The sequence below is a fragment of the Scyliorhinus canicula genome, chromosome 4, assembly GCF_902713615.1.
Source record: "Scyliorhinus canicula chromosome 4, sScyCan1.1, whole genome shotgun sequence".
Lineage (NCBI taxonomy): Eukaryota > Metazoa > Chordata > Chondrichthyes > Carcharhiniformes > Scyliorhinidae > Scyliorhinus > Scyliorhinus canicula.
Window position 1 is genome coordinate 37,287,455 of NC_052149.1, and position 20,975 is coordinate 37,308,429.

At 44.9% G+C, this 20,975-nt stretch overlaps 1 protein-coding gene across 1 annotated transcript in view; it reads left to right on the forward strand.

The window, feature by feature from the left end:
• pcsk9 (proprotein convertase subtilisin/kexin type 9) overlaps nucleotides 1-20,975 on the forward strand; it is a 39,021-nt gene that overhangs the window by 4,094 nt on the left and 13,952 nt on the right. The window contains exons 4-13 of the mRNA XM_038793495.1: nucleotides 840-928; nucleotides 1,704-1,831; nucleotides 5,479-5,670; nucleotides 6,486-6,609; nucleotides 6,973-7,106; nucleotides 7,849-7,990; nucleotides 13,097-13,293; nucleotides 13,782-13,965; nucleotides 15,962-16,132; nucleotides 18,262-18,410. Of these exons, the coding sequence (XP_038649423.1) occupies nucleotides 840-928; nucleotides 1,704-1,831; nucleotides 5,479-5,670; nucleotides 6,486-6,609; nucleotides 6,973-7,106; nucleotides 7,849-7,990; nucleotides 13,097-13,293; nucleotides 13,782-13,965; nucleotides 15,962-16,132; nucleotides 18,262-18,410 (1,510 nt within the window). The remainder of the gene's footprint in view (nucleotides 1-839; nucleotides 929-1,703; nucleotides 1,832-5,478; nucleotides 5,671-6,485; nucleotides 6,610-6,972; nucleotides 7,107-7,848; nucleotides 7,991-13,096; nucleotides 13,294-13,781; nucleotides 13,966-15,961; nucleotides 16,133-18,261; nucleotides 18,411-20,975) is intronic.

The following is a 20,975-nucleotide window of genomic DNA, read 5'->3' on the forward strand; positions in this document are numbered from 1 at the left end:
TCAGAGGTCAGCCAGAAGAAGACAGACGATGAACTGATACACACCGAAGCACAGTCTCAGGTAAAGCGGAGCAGAAGGCCAGCCCTGTTGGCGGCTAAAGGGGAGCTTATGGACTTTGGCGGGAGGGGTGTCATAACCCCTACAAGGACCATGGGGAAACCATCGACGACCTCCTTGTGGGGCCAGTGAATTATGAGATAGAGGGCAGAGGCCATCCAGCTGGATCTCATTGAAGATCCACATATAAAGCCGGCCCATGGAGGGTCTGGAGTTATTGGCTGTCCCAACAAGGACTGAGAGAGTTACGTGCATGGGCAGAGTATTGTATATAGTTCAATAAATCCTTATTTCACTACCACCAGCTTCCTCAAATTACTAAACAGACCAAAGAATCTGTCACTGGGTTGATGATCCTCTAGCAACAGTTGATGTTTGTCTCAGTGTGTGTCCCTTGGGAAGAGCCCATGGAGCACAGAGTCCCGTGTCCTGGAGCTGCTCGGGATTAGCCTGGACGAAAAGCACCTCATCTCTCGCCAGACCTTCTTTGCAAAGGCACTTTCCACAAGGAGGTGGAAACTGGCCTCTTCCCCAATCCCCACCTCCATGGAGATCATCTGATCGTCTCAATGTGTTCAGTAAAGGTGAAACACAGCTTTTGCCCTCCTGTTGGGATTTAACAAGCTGACTGTTAGGTCTGGTCAGCAGAAATCCCTATAGTATGTTTCACCAGTAGGAAATGTGCCCAAACGCTGCCCTCTTCATTGCAGTTTCTGGAAAGGCGTGCACAATCAGTTATAAAGCAGTTCTCACACAAATACAGTTCCTCTTTTTTCTAAAAGGCAATTGAAAATGATAGAAGCGGAGACCTGCTCACTTCAGACTACAACAGAAGCTGGTTTGAAGGTGGAGGTGAAGGAGCAGTTTTCGGGTAGTGTACAGAAAAATAAATTGTGTACTGAAACCCCTGACGTGGGGCTGGAACCCATAATCTTGTGAATCTTAAAAGAAGAGTGTTACAGTCACGCTGACTTCCAGGCTGAAATTCACCAGGGAGTTCACCCTAACAGGGGTGTATACAAAAATCTATTCCAAAGTATTGACAAACCTCACTTTATGAACACAAAACTCACTCACATATATTCTGTCAACAAGGTAATGCAGACAATGCGGGAATAACGTTTGAGTTGAATGAATGAACGTTCGCTTAATTTAATAACAACAGCCGTTGTTTGAAAGAACTGTGGTCTTGGGCAGCAAGTATACAGGGGGGGGGGGGGGAGGTGCAATCTGTGCTAGTTGCCCATGGGATTTGAGTTAATACACTGTAGTAAAGGTTGCATGCCGTTGGAAGAGTTTGGTTGGAAAGGGGCTGTCTTTCTCAACTCTTGGCTTGTAATTTGATCGTTGTGGGCTTTCCACAGGCAGGTGACGATCCATATGAATGGATGGTCCGATATGAAATCAGTGGCGTGATTATCAGACCAGGGACCCTCGTGATGTCAGGGCGGTAACCACTCACCTGTTTGAACAGGTATTTAAAAAGCGCCACATGTGCCAGGAGCCACTTTACTGAGAAGTGGGTTTCTTTGCTCCGTTCACCAGAGGCGACACCAGCATCACCACCACCACCACCATCACCATGGGTGACTTCACACTCTGGGCGAAGTTGCTGATTCTCTCTTGTTTTCTCTCTTTCACATCAGAGCTTGAAGAAGAAGAGAAGATCGATTTGCCCCCAGCCTTCAATGGGGAGGAAGAGAAGCCCCCTCAGGATTCTGAGATCTGGAGCCACAGCCAGGGCAAGCCCGCTCCCTTCCACCGCTCCAACATAGTAAGCAATATCTTACGGTGCATTCCAGCATCGAACCTGCTTTCAATTCATTCAACCATCAGTCAACTCGCCCGCACTGGGAAACATGTCCCTTGGACCTTGTATAGGTTTATTTATTTTTTTTAAACGCTACCATTTATATCCAATGTTTACATGATTGGAATTGCAATTGTTTTTGTTTTTAAAAACTAAATAATCTTTGCTCGGAATCTCACTGTGTAAAAACAAAAGTTTAATTTCACCACTTCAAAGAATGCAAACGGTCCCTCTGGAAAGGAACAATTGGCACCAATTTCTCCTGGCCGGATCTTGTGTTGAGTTTTAAAGAGAGGTACAGCTCGTATCTTATTGTGAGCTAGATGAATGTCCAGAGCAAACTAGACCCTGTAGTCACCTAAACTTGACAACGCAGACGGGTCTGCTGTACAATATGCTCCCGTGCTCAATGTGTTTGTACAAATTATATTCTATCAGCACTGTGGCAGATTGCAGAGGGGCTGACTACAGGAGGGCTGATTCCCCCGCACCCGGCTTAATGTCTCATTTAAAACATTATTCCTTGAACTAGCGTGGCCCCCACCGGCACCCTGACAATTTGTTGTAAGTTATTACTGGCGTTTTTAATGCCTTGCATTGGATTAACTGCAGCAAATGGTTGGCAGAAGATGTTTTTTAAAAATAATATACATAGAATATATTCGGCAACAGCAGCATTACCATTCATTTCTGTACGATCTATGAATCATTTCCTGCTGTGTTTTATGCTGAATCAGAGATTTGAGTTGACCATAGAATCCCTACAGTGCAGAGAGAGATCATTTGGCCCATCGATTCTGCACCGGCCCTGGGAAAGAGCCACCCCCCCCCTCCCCTAACACCATCTCCATAACTCCACCTAACCCTTTGGACACTAAGGGACAATTTAGCATTGCCAACCCATCTAACCTGCACATCTTTGGATTGTGGGAGAAAACCGGAGCACCCAGAGGAAACCCAAACAGACAGGGAGAAAGTGCAAACTCAATCCAGTCGGTCATCTGAGGTCAGAATTTAAGATTCTCGTCATCACATCTTTTCACCTCCTTTTCCTGGCAGTGAGATTGTCATCATTCAACCTCACCACATGTCCTTTCTCTCTCTCCACAAGGTTACAAAACCATTTCAATCTCTTCTCAGCTACCTTTTTCAATGCTTCCATAATCTTCACTGAATCCCAACACACTGGTTCCTGATATGTTCTTTCCCATCATTCTGCAGATTATGTCAGCATCTGCAACTCTTTAGTAACCAGTTGTTGCTCCTCTCTTCTTGATGTTGCCCAGGTTCAGCTCCCAGGAGCAGGATTAGCCCATTCAGCCCCTCCAACCAGTTCCACCATTCAGTTACATCATAGCATGTTTGTACCTTTTTGATTAATTCCCCTCCCTGCCTGACATTTTATCTGCTGATAAATGTAAAATACTGCGGATGTTGGAAATCTGAGATTAAGAATGGATTAGAACATAGAATATTACAGCGCAGTACAGGCCCTTCGGCCCTCGATGTTGCGATTGTGCTGAAAATTCTCAGGGCAAAAACTTTGGAGAGAGCTAATGTTTCAGGAGTTTCATCCGAACTGGACAATGTTAGAGAGAAACAGTTTTTAAGTTCCATAGAATCCCTACAGTGCAGAAGGAGGCCATTTGGCCCATCAAGTCTGCACCAACCCTCTGAACGAGCACCCCATCCAGGCCCACTTCTCCCACCCTATCCCCATAACCCCACCCAACCTGCACAAGTTTGGACTGAGGGAGGAAACCGGAGCACCTGGAGGAACACCCACAAACACAGGGAGAATGTGCAAACTCCATATGGACAGTCACCCAAGGCCGGAATTGAATCTGGGTCCCTGGTGCTGTGAGGCAGCAGTGCTAAGCACTGAGCCACCGTGCCACCCCAGGTTCGGAGCAGGGAAAGGTGGAGGTCTCAAATGAAAAAGGGACAAAAAGTTGATGATGCAAGGTAAATGTACTTAATAAAATAAAATAATAAAATAAAATTTCAGCTTTGACAAAGAGTCATTGGACTCGAAACATTAGCTCTTTTCTCTCCCTACAGATGCTGCCAGACTTGCTGAGATTTTCCCTTTCGTCGTTGAAGTTAAATGTACTTTGCAGGCCTTGTTCCGGAATAAATAATGCAGTTGTGTGGCCAAACAAAAAAAAATAAAGTTAGCAAGCACAGCAACTAAATTTCAAAGGGTATATTGCCTTCAACTGGCACGGTAACACAGTGGTTAGCACTGTTGCCTCACAGCGCCAGGGGCACAGGTTCAATTCCAGCCTTGGGTGACTATCTGTGTGAAGTTTACACATTCTCCCCGTGTCTTCGTGGGTTTCCTCCAGGTGCTTCAGTTTCCGCCCACAAAGATGTGCAGGTTAGGTGGATTGACCATTCTAAATTATCCCTAAGTGTCCAAAGATGTACAGGTTACAGGGTTATGGGGATAGGGTGGAAGAGGTGAGCCTGGATGGGGTGCTCATCCAGAGGTTCGCTGCAGACTCGATGTGCCAATTGGCCTCCTTCTGCACTGTGGGGATGATGTTAGGTATTGTGTATTTATGTATGCCCTATGTTTTTTTTCATGTACGGAATGATCTGTCTGGACTGTACGCAGCACAATGCTTTTCACTGTTCCTCAGTACACGCGACAATACACAAATCGAATCCATATGATTCTATAAACCTTCTGAGACCTCGGTCTTTGCCCAACTCTGATCTATTGTGCACCCTAATTTTCATCACCTCACCATCGAAAGTTGCCTCGGCACTGAGCTCCTGAATTTCCTCCCTGAACCTCTCCATCTCACTATCATTATCAGCTCACAAGTCCCTCAAAACCTCTCTCTTTGACAGTTTTTGGTCACATCATATTATATCTCCTTGTGTGTGGCTCAGTGCTATATGTTGTTTGATGAGGCTCCTGTTGATTATCTTGCTACATGTTACCGCGTTAAACTTGCGACAGGTTTTGTAACAGAAAGCAGCTTCTGTAAGACGATAATACAGCTTCCCCTCAGTAATACAATGAATCTCCGGAGAAGTAAAACCCACTTGTTGCTGTGAACTTCAGGACCCAATTAACTGACCATTACTAGAGGACAGATTGATGAACTAGAGAAAGCAGCGGTTTTGTGCCTAGCTGCTCACATGAGTGTTGACTCTATCATAGAATCATAGAATTAACAGTGCAGAAGGAGGTCATTCGGCCCATCAAGTCTGCACCGGCTCTTTGAAAGAACACCCTACCCAAGCCCACATTTCCAACCTATCCCCATAACCCAGCAACCCCACCCAACACTAAGGGCAATTTTGAACACTAAGGGCAATTTATCATGGCCAATCCACCTAACCTGCACATCTTTGGACTGTGGGAGGAAACCGGAGCACCCGGAGGAAACCCACACACACATGGGGAGAACGTGCAGACTCAGCACAGACAGTGAACCAAGCCGGGAATCGAACCTGGGACCCTGGAGCTGTGAAACAATTGTGCTCACCACAGTGCTACCGTGCTTACCGGTTGATCAATGTTATGATTTACAATGAAGGGTAAAAACCATATGTCACTTTGCCTAAACTACTAATCTTTTTTAATGTATTTCCAGGATGCTTGGAGGTTGCCTGGCCAGTACATAGTGGTGTTGAAAGAAAACACTCACAAATCGCAGACAGAGCGCACCATACACAGACTCCGCACAAAAGCAGCCAAGCACGGCTATATGACAGAACTTCTTCTTGTTTTCCATGAGGTCTTCAAGGGCTTTGTCATCAAAATGAGCAGTGACGTGTTAGACATGGTAAAAGCCAAAGTCAGTCTTGTGTTAAATGTGAGATAGAGTGTGAGGGTGGTGGTGGGGCTGTTAAGTATATAATATGAGAGAGAGAGCAATGTGCTAAATGTATCTGTGTAAGTGAGAAAGCAATTGGACTAAGTCTTATCTACTAATGCGAGTCAGTTCTTAATGCTTAGTCTTGGTAGAGGGTAGTCCACTTAAAACAGCTCCGGGTTCCTGCACTAACCCATCAGGTGGCTGGAGACATAAAGGCTTCACAAAGCCTGACTTGCCTACCAGCCCTTCATTGATTGTAAAGCAATCTGGGCTGATCTGCAGTTGTGAAAGGCACTATATAAATGCAAGTTTTGTTTTTAAGGTGGCAGCCATGGCTTAGTTAGCACTCTCAGCTTTGAATCGGGAGATGATGGTTTCAAGTCCTGCTTCAGGGAACAATAAAGTCAAGGCTGGTGCTCCAGTGCAGTACTGAGGGTCTGTTGCACTGTCACAGATGGGACATTAAACCAAGGCTCCATTTGCCCCCGTGGGCAGATGTAAAAAGTCTCATGGCACTATTTTGAAGAAAAACAGGGAGTTACCCTTGGTGTCCTGACCAATATTTTTCCCTTAGTCAATGACTTAAAACGCATCAGGTCATTATCATTGTTTGTAGAAGTTTGCTGTGCACAAATTGCCGACTGCGTTTCCAACATTACAATAGTGACTACATTTCAAAAGTGCTTTAGCTGTTCGTGAAAGGTGCTATATGAATGCAAGTCTTTTCTTTTTTTGTAGCAAACGTGTCTAGAAGCGTACTTTGTTATTTTTTGTTTGCATAGGCTCTGAGATTACCTCATATTGAATATATCGAAGAGGACTCATCTTTATTTGCTCAGACTATTCTCTGGAATCTAAATCGGATTGCTCCTTCAGAGCAGAAAATGGAACAGTATACCCCTCCAAGTAAGTCGTTTTTGCATCTTGGTATTCAAAATGGTTTTGATAATTGGTAATTAGATTTAAAAAATAACATGTTTCTGAATTTGCATTTTTACTTATGAGGTTTAGTATCAATATCAAAGGCTCCACAGTGCAGAGATAAGATCCCTCCGCTCTGTCTCAATCTATAACCAGTACTACAACAGGTTTTATCATTTCTCCCACCTACTGGTGTGCGATACTGTCTTGGAAATTTGTGAAAACCTAAACTAAGTTTATTAGGATGGAAAATAAATGTTTTTCTGCACTCCCTATCCACAAAGTTGTCAAATTGATTGGAGCATGGACAGCATACCTACTTTGTTGTTATTATTATGCCTTGGCTAGATAATGGTGATCTGGTGGAAGTTTATTTACTTGACACGAGTGTGCAGAGGAACCATCGAGAGATTGAAGGGAAAATCCTAGTCACAGACTGTGAGAATGCTCCAGAGGAAGATGGCACTCGATTCTACCGCCAGGTAATGTCACTGGCTCAGATATAGCTCGGAAATTTCCACTTGCAGATGAGTTAATGTATCAAGAAAAAGAGTCATAGAGACTCAAAACATTAATTCTGTTTCTCTCTCCACAGATACTGCCAGACCCGCTGAGTTTTCCCAGTGTTTCCTGTTTTTTAGTTCCAATTTCCAGTGCAGCAGCTGGAGTATTTTGCTTTTATGTTTATTTATCTGTATTAGTTGGGATCAGGAGCGGAGAATGAGGTGACATGACTGTGCATCACCAGTTTGTTTTGATATGTGATTCCCAATTAAGATTTGGTCCAGAGGTAATTCGGATGTTGAAAGATTGACAATAGGTGCATAAGAAGATGTCTCTGAAATATTCAATAAAATGCATGTGTTTACAGAGCAAGTTCTCAAAAATGCATTGCCTTTAAGATTCTAACTTTGAATAATTAATTTCTTGGAGCATTGGCATTGCTACCAAGCCACCATTTATTGTGCATTCTTAGTTGCATTTGAGAAGTCGGTAGTGAGGTGTCTTCTTGAGTTGCTGCAGTGTGTACTCCACGGCACCTCTGCTTTGGGATTTCCCAGTTACAATGAAAAAAAAAGTTAAGGTGAGAACATGCTCACATACTCAGGGCTAGGAGTTCCTTGCAACCCATGTTTGCGGAGGGAAGCTGTGAGAAAGTGTGCCATGCAGTGCTTATATGGACTTTTCTAACATGCAAAATGTTTTGTTGTTTGTCCCTTCTAGGCTAATAAGTGCGACAGCCATGGAACGCACATTGCAGGAATAGTGAGCGGACGTGACTCTGGGGTAGCAAAAGGAGCAAACGTACGCAGTGTGAAAATTCTCAACTGTCAGGGCAGGGGCACTATAAGTGGAGCCCTGGCCGGTGAGTGGCATCTTTAAATCTGAACCAAATTGAATTGCTAGCTTTGAGGAGGTGAGTAATGGCGGTGGGCACTTTGCTATGAACAGGGATGAGAAGAGTGCGAGTCACACCAGGTCCTTTGTACATATTTTTTATTGTCCAGTTATTGCACAGAATGAGGAGTTCAAAAGAAGGGTGGGAACATATAATGGGTGCGATTCAGCGGACCAAAGTTTAAGTCTGCTTTTGAGCGTGTTTGGCAGGGATGCTTTTTGCCGTCTGCAGCTCCGAGAATCATTTCACTATTCAACGACACCTTGCATTTTTCTTTCGGCCTTGGGGAGTTTCTCCCTGTCGAGACCACACTCAGATTTCCTGCTGGTGAGCTGACCTCCTGTTGCTCGTTGTGCTTTCTTTTTAATTGCTCTGTTTAATAACCTTTGCTCTAGAGTCACCAGGTATCTTTCTGATACCACTACGAGGTTCAAAGCCAAGTGCTGATCAATAACTCAATACACCAGTTAGTAAGTTTCAAACCAAAACACATTTATTATACACACAATCACTACTCATGCATAAACTCTACTTACTAAACTATTACTAAAAGCCTATACTTGGCTTCGAATGGCCCACCAGGTTAGAGGAACAATGGCCTTTGTCCGGTTCTGAATCTGCTGGCTTCAAGCTGGTATGGGATAGTAGCTAGGAGCGTCTATCTCGTAGCGTGCATTGACTGGAGACTTACTTGGTTGGTGCAGCTGTTAGGCAGGTCTCTCCTTGCTGAGAGTCACGATCAAGGGTTCTTTGAGAGCTGCCAAGAGATCCTGCCAAGAGAACGAACTGAACTTGGGGACTCTATCTTATAGTCCCCAGGGGTTTCGTGCCCTTGTTGGCGGATCCCGGACCTGGTCCCAATTAATTTGACCATGTCCCAATCGGTTCTATCGATTTCTCCAATACTGGAGCTGTTTCCTAATCGCTGGGCGGTTCCTATGTGTCTGTTGGCCTGCCTTTGTCCTGGCTCTTGCTGGCGCCGAGGAGTCTGTCTTGGTCCCGATTGCTTCAATGTTTCTAATTGTTCCTGGGGATTGCTCATTAATATGTAGATGGCTATTGGTTTCGGTTCAGTCTGGGTTCTGCAAGTCTTAATACACAGGAAACCTTGCACCTGCTTGTTTTCTTGTAGCTGGCCAATTTTCCCTGTATTCTTAGCGGGCATCCATTTTGGAATCGGGAAGTTGCCACCCCAGGTGGCTACACTCCCAGACAGGAACGGCTGTTCCTGCTTGCGGATCGGAGTGCCATTTTGAATGGCAGCCCCGATCTTCCCCCCCCCCCCCCCCCTTTCAGGCTCAACCCCCAATCTTTTCTAGCCCTTGGAACACTCCTCCCTCCAACTGGGAATGCCCCCTCCCCCGCCCAACTCCTAGCACCCTGGCCAGGGTGCTCAGGTGGCACTCAGTGTGCGAGGCTGGCAGTGCCCAGGTGCCAGGGGAAGTTCCAAGATACCACCCTTCTCTGTCCCCGACAACCCGGGGGTCTCTAACGCCATGTGAGACCCCCCCCCCCCGAGATGCCGTTATGCCTAGCCCACACTTGTGTGTATCAGTACTAAACAGCGGCCTTGTGTATATCAGTACTAAACAGCGGCCTTGTGTGTATCAGTACTAAACAGCACCCTGCTGAGGCCTCGCAAGTGAATCTGAGCTCCGGGTATTTAAATGAGCCTATTACTCATTTCAATGTGCTGATCTAGATCTCGCCCAGCGAGGGTCAGATCCAGATCAAGCCGGACGGAGTGAGTCAGGTGATGCAGGATTAGATTGGATTGGATTTGTTTATTGTCTAGTGTACCAAGCAGCTCAAACAGATCATTAGTATATGAAAATAAAATAAGAAAATACATAATAGGGCAACACAAGGTCCACAATGTAACTACATAAATACCGGCATCGGTTGAAGCATACAGGGTGTAGTGTTAATGAGGTCAGTCCATAAGAGGATTGTTTAGGAGTCTGGTGACAGTGGGGAAGAAGCTGTTTTTGAATCTGTTTGTGCGTGTTCTCAGACTTTTGTATCTCCTGCCCGATGGAAGAAGTTGGAAGTGTGAGTAAGCCGGGTGGGAGGGATCTTTGATTATGCTGCCCGCTTACCCCAGGCAGTGGGAGATGTAGATAGAGTCAATGGATTGGTCGGTTCCTGGTGAGGAGCCCAATTTGGGGCTCTCCCCGGGATTCACCCAGCACGCCCGGTTCTTTGCCGGGCGCAACGCGATCACCTATTTGCAACCAGCATCAAACAGAGAACATACAAGGAATTGATAGTGGAGTCTTAATTTTAGATTTAGAGAAGTTAGAAAGTTGAGACAAGTGAAAATTCAATTTAAATAAATATCTCTAGCCAATAAAACTATGGCCTGGGGCTTGCTGCAAATAATCAGCATAATGAAATTATTATTTTTCTTGTTGACCATGGAAGCCTTGGTGAGATGTATTTTGTGTAACCTAATTTTTTTAAAATGCCATAATAACCCTATTGTATTTCTTGTACTGGCAGCCTGCTGTCATGTGAGACCACATTTGGAGTATTGTGTGTAGTTCTGGTCACCTCACTTTTGGAAGGATGTGGAAGCATTGGAAAGGGTGCAAAGGAGATTTAACAGGATGCTGCCTGGTTTGGAGGATAGTTCTTATGAGGAAAGGTTGAGGGAGCTAGGACTTTTCTCTTTCGACCGTAGGAGGATGTGAGGCGACTTAATAGAGGTTTATAAGATGATGAGGGGGATAGATAGAGTGGATGTTCAGAGACTATTTCCTCGGGTGGATATAGCTGTTACAAGGGGGCATAACTATAAGTTTCAGGGTGGGAGATATAGGAGGGATATCCGAGGTAGGTTCTTTACTCCGAGAGTTGTTAGGGTGTGGAATGGACTGCCTGCTCTGATAGTGGAGTTGGACACGTGAGGAACTTTCAAGCGGTTATTGGATAGGCACATGGAGCACACCAGAATGACGGAGTGGGATAGCTTGATCTTGGTTTCGGACAATGCTCGGCACAACATCGAGGGCCGAAGGGCGCTGTTCTGTGCTGTACTGTTCTATGTTCTATGTACTTATATAATTTTGGGGATATATTTTTACTGTGGTGTAGATAATTTTCGGTTTGGGAGAACATGTTCTATTTTTTGTAAAGTAGAATTTGATTGTACTACAGAAAGCATCGGCTGGATTCTTCCTTCCTGAGGCTAAGAGCTGGCGCGAACGAAGAATCCGCGGGAGTTTCAGGAAAAGAAAATTGGCGTAAATCCTTCACTGGTTCCGGTGCCGGTGAAGGGCTAGCACCGGCACAGTGTGAAACGCCCGTGGATCGCAACAAAAATGGCCAAAGAATCAACGGGCCACGCATGCGCAGGGCTAACGACCTGCATTGGGCATGCTATAAAACATGGTGCCAGTCGAGCTCGAACCCTAACCCGCCAACCACGATCCCACAGATGATCCCTGGCCACCTCCCACCAGTCCCCCCAACCCTAGCTGAAGACACCCGGCTCGCGGCACGGATCCTGGATGAGTGTGGCGGTGCTGGACACTGTCCGCAGCTGGCACGCCGGTTCCCGACTGCTGGGACCACACGTGGCCCGCGCCGTTGGGAACTTGGCCCATCAGGGGCGGAATATCGAGTGTGGGCCAGCCGATGGCATCCTGATGATGCCAGTTTGGAGGGGGCGGAACATGGTGGACTGGCGTGAAACTGCTGCTGGCCCCAATTCAGGCGTCAGAATCCATTCTCTGCCTGATTGCCGATCACAATTTTGCCATCGTGTTATGGTCCAGGGTTTAGAAGCTCCAATTTGTATTATGCAGTTCACCTGATCTATAACTTTTATGTTGAATTTGGCTAGGATGAGCACCAAAGCCTTCGCTGCAGGTATGATTCATCAGACATCGTCGACAATTTAATCAAAACAAGGTTTATTTTATGAATGTAGTTAATACATATATATCTATATACACAGCAAGAATTTTTATCAATTACAAACATAAAGACCCCACACAGCCAAAGTAATCTGTGTATATAACACTTAAGGGATTCTCCCTTAACTGTTCCAATTCAATAACAAAATCCAATAAACCAAATCCCTTTTCAAGGGCATGGCTCAGCACACTGCATTCTCACTTGAATGGAAGTGGTCCTTTCCCTGAAATTCTGATCCAGTCTCAACCAGCAGATTCCTGCCGGAGAGCAAACTATATCTTTAAAGTTACCAAGGCAGTTAGCCACAACCAATGTGTTTTACTGGAACACCTTTGAAAATGAAAACATAGAAACACCAAGAAAAAACACTACTTTCTCCTTCTGTTGTCCAAAACAGTCACACTGAAACCCCCACTACCTCACAGCCCATCTCCAACCACAAAATGATGTCACTGAAGCCATGTGATAAGACAAAAACCTTTCTTAAAAGGACACGCGCATGACAGTCGGGCTACGGAGAATCCAGCCCCTTATTTTAGAAATAACTTTTTCAAAATCTCTGAAGCCCAACGTCGGGATTGTCCGGCCTTTCTCGCTGGCAGGGTGTCCTGGTACCACTGACAGCGGCCCCCCCCGCCGTGAGTTCCCTGATGGCAGAGGGTGCAAACAATGGGAAGCCCCGTTGACAGCAGTGGGACCAGAAGATCCACCGGCTGACTGTGGGCTGCCTCCCACTCAATGAACATTTGTTATGACCAGCCCCAAGTGTGGTTACCCAAGAGTTATTGATCCAGTCGAGACCCCTCAATATGTCACTGTCCGGCTGGGATACCTCCTAATTGTCACAAACCCGGATGAGGACGGATGTCCGGCTTTGTGTCTTTAAACTCACTTAAATTTACAAATTTTGACCCTGCTAGGTCTCGTTAGATCTCAGACACACACGTGTGTCAGACTGAAAGGGGAAGTGCTACATTTGTTTGTTAGCATGGATTCTTCCTTTTTTTAAGATGTGGGTAGGGACCCCAAAGATGTAGAAATGTCCCAAAGACAAAAGAACAAATATTAAGACATAAACAGGTGAGGTGTTGGGGCAGAAATAGAGGTATGGGAGAACGTTACAGTCACTGTTTTTGTTCCTCTATTCCTCAGGTTTGGAGTTCATCAGGAAAACTCTAATTCTTCAGCCCTACCGCCCTTTGATTGTGCTGCTGCCCTTTGCAGGGGGATTTAGTGACACCTTGAACGCAGCGTGCAGGCTATTGACACAAATGGACGTAACATTAATTGCAGCTGCTGGTAATTACAAGGATGACGCCTGCTTCTATTCGCCTGCTTCAGAGCCAGAGGTATGTTTGTCATTCCAACAGCACCATTCCATTATGCTACCGAGTGGGTGGGGAGTCAGGAACATCAAGGTAGGAGGTAGCGTGCGCGCCTGGGAAATAACCAATTTCATGGGTGAGTCATGACAGGCCTGCTCTTATGCTTCTCCTCATGGCTGGTTGGATGGTCAAAAGTGATGAGGGAAAACAAAATGGAACAGGTTGCCTGCTTATCTCTCAAACTGCATTGAGGTACATAGTGGAGACTCCAAGAAACATTTGGGATGAGGCTCAGAATAGGATATGCCTCTAAGACAATGCATATTATGTCAGTTCAGACTGGTTTGGATTTGACCCAACGCTTTGGTCATTGTCGGTAAAGGAAATACGTGTCACATCAGGGCATCCTCAAAGGGGGAGAGAAAAACAAAACAAAATATGGGGCAAACTATAACTTGTAAAATTCAGATAACCAGCTTGTTTTCATTTCACCTTTCACACTAAACCTTTAGGTTATCACTGTTGGTGCCACTAATAATAACGACCAGCCAAGCATCACCGGAAACATGGGAACTAATTTTGGTCGTTGCGTTGACCTGTTTGCTCCTGGGGATGACATCATTAGTGCTTCCAGCGACTGCATCACATGTTTCACTTCTAAGACTGGAACATCACAGGCTGCAGCTCATGTAGCAGGTACAGAGTAATAATAATGAGATTTAGCAATACTGGCAGGAGGGGGAGGTGGGAGGGCACTAAAAGCTGGTCCTCCAAAGCAATTGGTACAGCATTTTAGGGCATGGCGTTGGCTCATAGTTCCCAGCATCCAAGCAAATTGCCAATTTCAGTTGTGTTAATAGAGAAGTAGGCCATTCAACCCCTTGTTCCACCACCAGGCATTGAAACCTTGACAGATCTGTGCCTTAACTTCACATACCCACCGTTGCCCCATATCCCTGCAAACCTTTGTTTAACAGATCTAGATCTCAGAATTAAAATTTTAACCATTGATCCAGCAATTTTCAGAACAGAGTTCCAAACTGCCACCACCTTTTGTGGTCAACATTTTCTAACTTCACACTTGAAATGTCCGGCTCAAAATTTTGGGCTATGTTTCTTACTCCTAGATTCCTCAACTGGTGGAAATAATTTCTCTCACCCTCTCTCTGCTCTTAACCTTGTAAATTACAGGGAATACAACACTATCGTGTGTAACCCCGCCTTTAACCCTTGGAGTCTATTATTCCGCTAAAGCTACACTGCACTTTCTCCAAGACTAATTTATTCTTCCTGAGGTGTGGTCTCCAGATCTGAATATAATACTATAAGTATAGTTCAAAATGGCTTTGTGTTGCTGATGCAATGACATAGAATCATAGAATTTACAGTGCAAAAGAAGATCATTCGGCCCATCGAGTCTGCACCGGCCCTTGAAAAGAGCACCCTACGTAAGCCCACACCTCCACCCCATCCCCATAACCCCACCTAACCTTTTTTGGACACCAAGGGCAATTTAGCATGGCCACTCCACCTAACCTGCACATCTTTGGACTGTGGGAGGAAACCGGAGCACCCGGAGGAAACCCATGCAGACACAGGGAGATAGTGCAGACTCCACACAGATAGTGACCCAAGCCAGGAATCGAACCTGGGACATCTAAGCCATTGTATTCTAGATCTCTAAATATAAAGACCAGCAATCCATTTGCTTTTTGATTATTTTCTTTCTAACTGTCCATGACGTTTTAAATGATCCATGTACCTGGATCCCCGAGTTTCTTTAGACTAGCTTTTCACCATTTTGAAAGTATCCTGTACTAACATTTATAAGTTCAACGAGACTGACCTCATATTTGCCCACATTGAATTCCAGTTTCACATTCACTTAATCTACAAATAACTCTTTATAATTTTATTCTCTGATCTGCACTGGTTACAATGTTGCCTACCTTGGGTGTGTAGTTCTCTATTCCATTATCTAAGTCGTTAATACATACATTGAGGCTCCAACACAGATGTCATTAGTAACATCTCACCCATTATCCTTGCCCTTGCCCTCTATTTCCTACCTGTCAGCCTGGTCACAAGTTTCTACTTTAGCAAACAATCAACTTTCAGACATTTTTATTAAATGACTTTTGGAAGTTCAAGGGGGAAAAAATGCATCTATTGACAGTCCTGTCCATTCAAAAATGCATCTATTGACAGTCCTGTCCATTATTTTAGTTACCTGTTTAAAAATCTTGGCCATGCTGTTTAGCACACTGGGCTAAATTGCTGGCTTTGAAAGCAGACCAAGGCAGGCCAGCAGCACGGTTCGATTCCCGTAACAGCCTCCCCGAACAGGTGCCGGAATGTGGCGACTAGGGGCTTTTCACAGTAACTTAATTGAAGCCTACTCGTGACAATAAGCGATTTTGGAGCGACCTGCAATTGTCCACATTAAAGGAATAATTCCTGTATTGAGAACTTTGGAAGATAACAGTTAGGGCATCTGCAATGTTCTCATCTATTTCTTATAAACCCTGAGATGAAAACCATCTGATCCTGGGGATTTGTCACTTTCCAGTGCTATTATTTTCTCCTTTACTGTTAATTTGCTTATGTTCATTTAGACGAGACCCTGAGACAATTGACAAATGGTCATTTTAATCTCTCATCATTATTTTTTGACTTGCTTCATCCTTGACAGGCATTGCAGCAATGCTAATGAATGCTGACCCCAATATAACTGTATCTGAATTGCGTCAGAGACTAATTCATTACTCCACAAAGAATGCGATCAACGATGTGTGGTTTCCAGAGGAACAACGACTCATCACACCCAACAGAATTGCACAATTGACCACTCCTGCACTAACGGGTAAGTTGGCAGCTAGCATCAAAGTAGTTATGAAATTTCAAAATGGAGTCTATTTGAATAAATTGAAACGGTAAGCGGGATTTACCTACCACCCCGCCGAGTGTTTTTTGGCGGCGGAGGTGACCCGTCAGCGGGCTCTACCAACCCCGCCACTGTCTACGGGATTTCCCAGTGACAGCACCCCTTGTCACCGGGAAATCCGTGTGCCGGCACGTGACCGGAATTTCCCGCCGGCGTGAACAGTTAATGGTTAATTATTTATATACTGATAGAAATATCTACTTTGAATGGTAAAAACTAAATATATACTTACACTTTGGATGCAGAGGGAGTACATGGCTCTCACAGTCAATGTTGTGAGCAATCAGCACACACCTCACTTCACCTGCCCTTGCTTTATGTGTGTATCGCTTCAGTCATACCAATAGGAAAAAAAACTAGACGGACAGGAATCCGTGGAATGTGGCAACCCAACACATGGCTACGCACAACAAAATGTTTCACTGGCAGCATTCAAATAGGCTGCATGTGGCCAGCACTGATACACCAGCTGTACGGTACAGAGAAGCAGGAACAGGCACAGCACAAACCAATCTTTCAACATATTCTTATCTCTGCCCTGCTACCATTTAGTTCCAGGTTCAGATCTCATTCAACGATTATAGCAGGAGCTTTTGTTTTCAGCTCAGATGGTGGTGTTGAGTGGAGGGGGAAAAAAAAAAATCTGTCAATAATATATTAAAAAGTCCTGTCCTGCCGTATTTTGTGACACTATAGTGTTGGTCTGACAATCCAGAGATTGAGAGCTCAAACTCTATCAAATTTGGTAATCTTTGGGCTAGCACCAGATAAAATGACAGTGGGGTCTGAGCCATGCTAATCAGCTAGTTAGCATTTTGTTCAGGAGCAGAGAATATTTCCGGAGGTGAATCTTGCATTTGGAAATCAGGTGACCTGACCGCCCAAATTCTCGCACTTACATAAATCTGGTACCGGTCTCCGACAGTACCAGAGAAATCCGTACTGTGGGCACTGAAATCAGCAGCCTGCCCATCATTTAAAAACTAATCAACAAGCTATTAGGCTGGTTAACAACCTAATGGTACACTACTTTATGTTGCCCATTGGAAAGGTTTGGCATTCTTATAGGCAGCTATGTGAGGCAGCACAAAGATGGCAGACAAGGCCTGCCACTGTGACCATGGTTAAATGTACCAGCAGATTCCATTGCGGAAGGTGGCAGTGTCCGTATGATCCTTAATGACATTTTAAGAATTTTCTTTTGCACCGTCAAAATTTTTGATCATGGCCGATTCAGAGAGCACGGGGACTTTGCAATTCTAGCCCCTCTGCCGCATAACGCACTGGCCTGCTGTACCGATGTCAAAGCCCTCACACCAAGATCTCATTCCTATTACAACGGGGCAGCACGGTAGCACAGTGGTGAGCACTGTTGCTTTACAGCGCCAGGGACCCGGGTTCGATTCCCAGCTTGGGTCACTGTCTGCGCGGAGTCTGCACATTCTCCCCGTGTCTTCGTGGGTTTCCTCCGGCTACTCCGGTTTTCTCCCACAAGTCCCGAAGATGTGCAGTTAGGTGAATTGTACGTTGAATTCTCTCTCTGTACCCGAACAGTGGTGACTAGGGGATTTTCACTGTAACTTCATTGCAGTGTTAATGTAAGCCTACTTGTTCAACACTGTTATTTATCAGCTCAATTTAACAGGCACAAGAACATGGACCTGATACTAGCTGCAAGTTTTTAAAGGAGCTATAATTAGTTGTCTTCCTACCAGGTAGCCACTAATTGGCCACTACATTCTTTATTTGGTGTGTATAAAGGGTGGGTTTGTCAGACTGTGCACTTTCAGGTCCACTTCCTGCTGAAAAAGGTGAAATTTGCCCTATGATCTTTTGGCATATATCCAGCATGTTACTTGTGTGTAAGTTTCCTTTGGGGAAAATAACGCACTCGATTCTTGCACTGAAATGTCTCAGCAAGTACAGGGTCTTTACCTATGTATGTATAATCGCTTTGTGGAAACATTTCTCAGCCACATCTAAGTCATAAGGAAAGGGGAAAATATATGATGGTTAAACTTTTACTGTTATGTATCACTTGCCTACAGAGAACCAGCTGCTGTGCCGGACAGTATGGTCGAAGAGGTCAGGACTCGCACACTCAGCTAAAGCCATAGCGCATTGCAATGAAAATGAGGAAATGTTCAGCTGTTCAAGTTTTTCCAAGAATGGAAAAAGAAGGGGTGAACATATAGAAGTAAGAAACTAATCATGTTTATAATGGTTTCAAAAGTGTTAAGATCCCAGTTGATGTTATAACTGGACAAGATGATCCCAGAATGGATCCTCCATTGACCGACGCCGATATCATTTAAAAATTTTTTTTAGAGTACCCAATTATTTTTTTCCAATTAAGGGGCAATTTAGCGTGGCCAATCCACCTATCCTGCACATCTTTTGGGTTGTGGGGGTGAAACCCACGCAGACACGGGGAGAATGTGCAAACTCCTCACGGACAGTGACCCAGAGCCGGGATTCGAACCCGGGTCCTCAGCGCTGTATGCAGCAATGCTAACCACTGTGCCACCATGCTGCCCATCGACGCCGATATCATGATCGGCGATTGGTCGGAGAATGAGCTCCAACACCCAAATCGGGGCTGGCGCCGGTCAGCCATGCTCTGCCCTCACGGAAGTGCCGTAATCGGACAACATTGCAACGGCATTGGCATGTCATCGGAAGGCCCTCCTGCAATGCTCCGCCCTGATGGGCCGTGTTCCCGACCCCGCGGTTGACATGTGGACTCAGCGGTTGGGAACCCCGCGTAGTGGCTGCGGACTGTGTCCAGCGCCACCACACTCTCTTGGGGTCCGTGCCTCTGGCCGGGTGTGGGGCATCCATGAGAGCTGGGGAGACTGGTGGGGGGGTGGCTGTGGGGTCGCTGATGGCTGGTCAGGTCCATACACGGTTGACGCCATGTTGTACAGCGCGACCACTGCAGGTCGTTGCCATGCGCATCGGAGTTTCACCTGGTGCCACCGATAGCCCCTCACTGGTCCTGGAATCGTTGAGGGTTTGGCATCGATTTTGGCATCCACAAATTCTCCATTTGAGCCTGCACTTAGCTGCTGAAATGGAGAATCCAGGCCCGTAACTTTTACTTTTTAAAAAAATAAAACCTGGAGAAACAGAGACACAGGATCGTTAATTAGTTTCCACAAGAATTCTTTTTTATAAAACGTTGAAAAGATTGATTATGATAGAATACGACTTTATAATTACCCACAGATATTTGGATTAACACAGATTACAAAGTACACATTAATCTACAATGATCGTATTAACATAAAGTCACTTTTAAGCACAAAGATGACTGTAGTCACATACATGTAATTTGCTCTGAATCCAAGTTAGTGTCTGTGGATTTCTCCTCCGAGTCTCCACAAATGATTGTCACAGAGTTTCTAAACTTCACTCCCAAAAACAAGCTTTAAATTCTCTCTTAATAATGCTTTCCTTTTGCAGTTTGCATTCCAAAACCAGACCAAGTTTTTCAAACAACACTTTTAAATAAAGCTCTCGCTCCACTTTTAACACAGAATCCACTCCACGGCTACATACCAACCACTTTAAGATTTCTTTGTTTTGAGTGCTGTACAAACTGCTCACAATTGTTTTAATTCTTGACTCCCAGATTCAATTGGAATGACATCAAATGTTTGTTTTACCTATGAAGTCAGCTGTCCTACTTTAAATCTGGTTACTGCAATTGTCTCTTTTAACTCGGAACATTGTGTTTACTCTTCCTTGAATTCTTCTGAACAATACCTTGGTCTCTGTTCACTTAGTTCCAGACTTATTGGACACTTCTCTTCATTTTTCCTGAACTTTGGATTTCCATTACTCCATAGTATGGCTTTGTTTCTGGCAAAGCTGAAAGAGATGCTCCTTCTTCAGCCTTTTAAAACCCAACTGCTTCCAGCACAGTTGAGAGCTACCTTCTCTCTCACTAGCTATTTCCAACGTCCCTGGATTCCAGTTGAAACCCTTCCCTCTGGAAAGTGGCCTCCTGTTGCTAAGCAATGATCCACATGCTTCCACCTTTTTTTATTCTTCATGTTGTAGCCATCTCTAAGCACAATAGAAACACAATTAGAACTTAACAAACACCCACACATACAAACATCTTTGTCCAGCATGAATCTAACTATAGATTTTACCCTTCCAGGCACAGAAACATTACAGTAAACCCACTTAAAACTATACCTTATTTCTGATGTTTGCCAATACAAATCTAAAACAACCTATGTTTTGTTAAAAATAGATTAAGACCACAATTAAACTGAAAAATAGAGGGAACCTTGAATAAGGTTCATTAGGAAATAGAGGGCAGTTGAGATGAAGTGCATGGATAATATTTCAGTGCTATAATCAAGGGCAAGTCTGTACAATATATACAACAGAAAAAAAAATCAAAAAGGACAGTTCCAAGGATTGGGCACGAGAACTTCCACAAGGAATTGACATTTACCTATGTATAAATTGACTTCCGGTTGCGGCTATGACCAGCTAAGTCGCACATTTGGCAGCTCCTGCGACAAAGGTGTTTAAGGGCCGATTGGAGGGCCCCGACGGTACTGTAAAGACGAATCCCGATGGGGGAAGGCTCCCTGAGGAGAGTGAGACCAACTTTATGGTCGGTACTCGGAGAGGGGCGACAAAAAAAGCGGCAGCAGCTCCCCAAAAAAAGCGGGGGAAGAGGACCAAAATGGCGGCCGGTGGTGCACTAGAAGATTGGAGAAAATGGGCGGAGGAGCAGCAG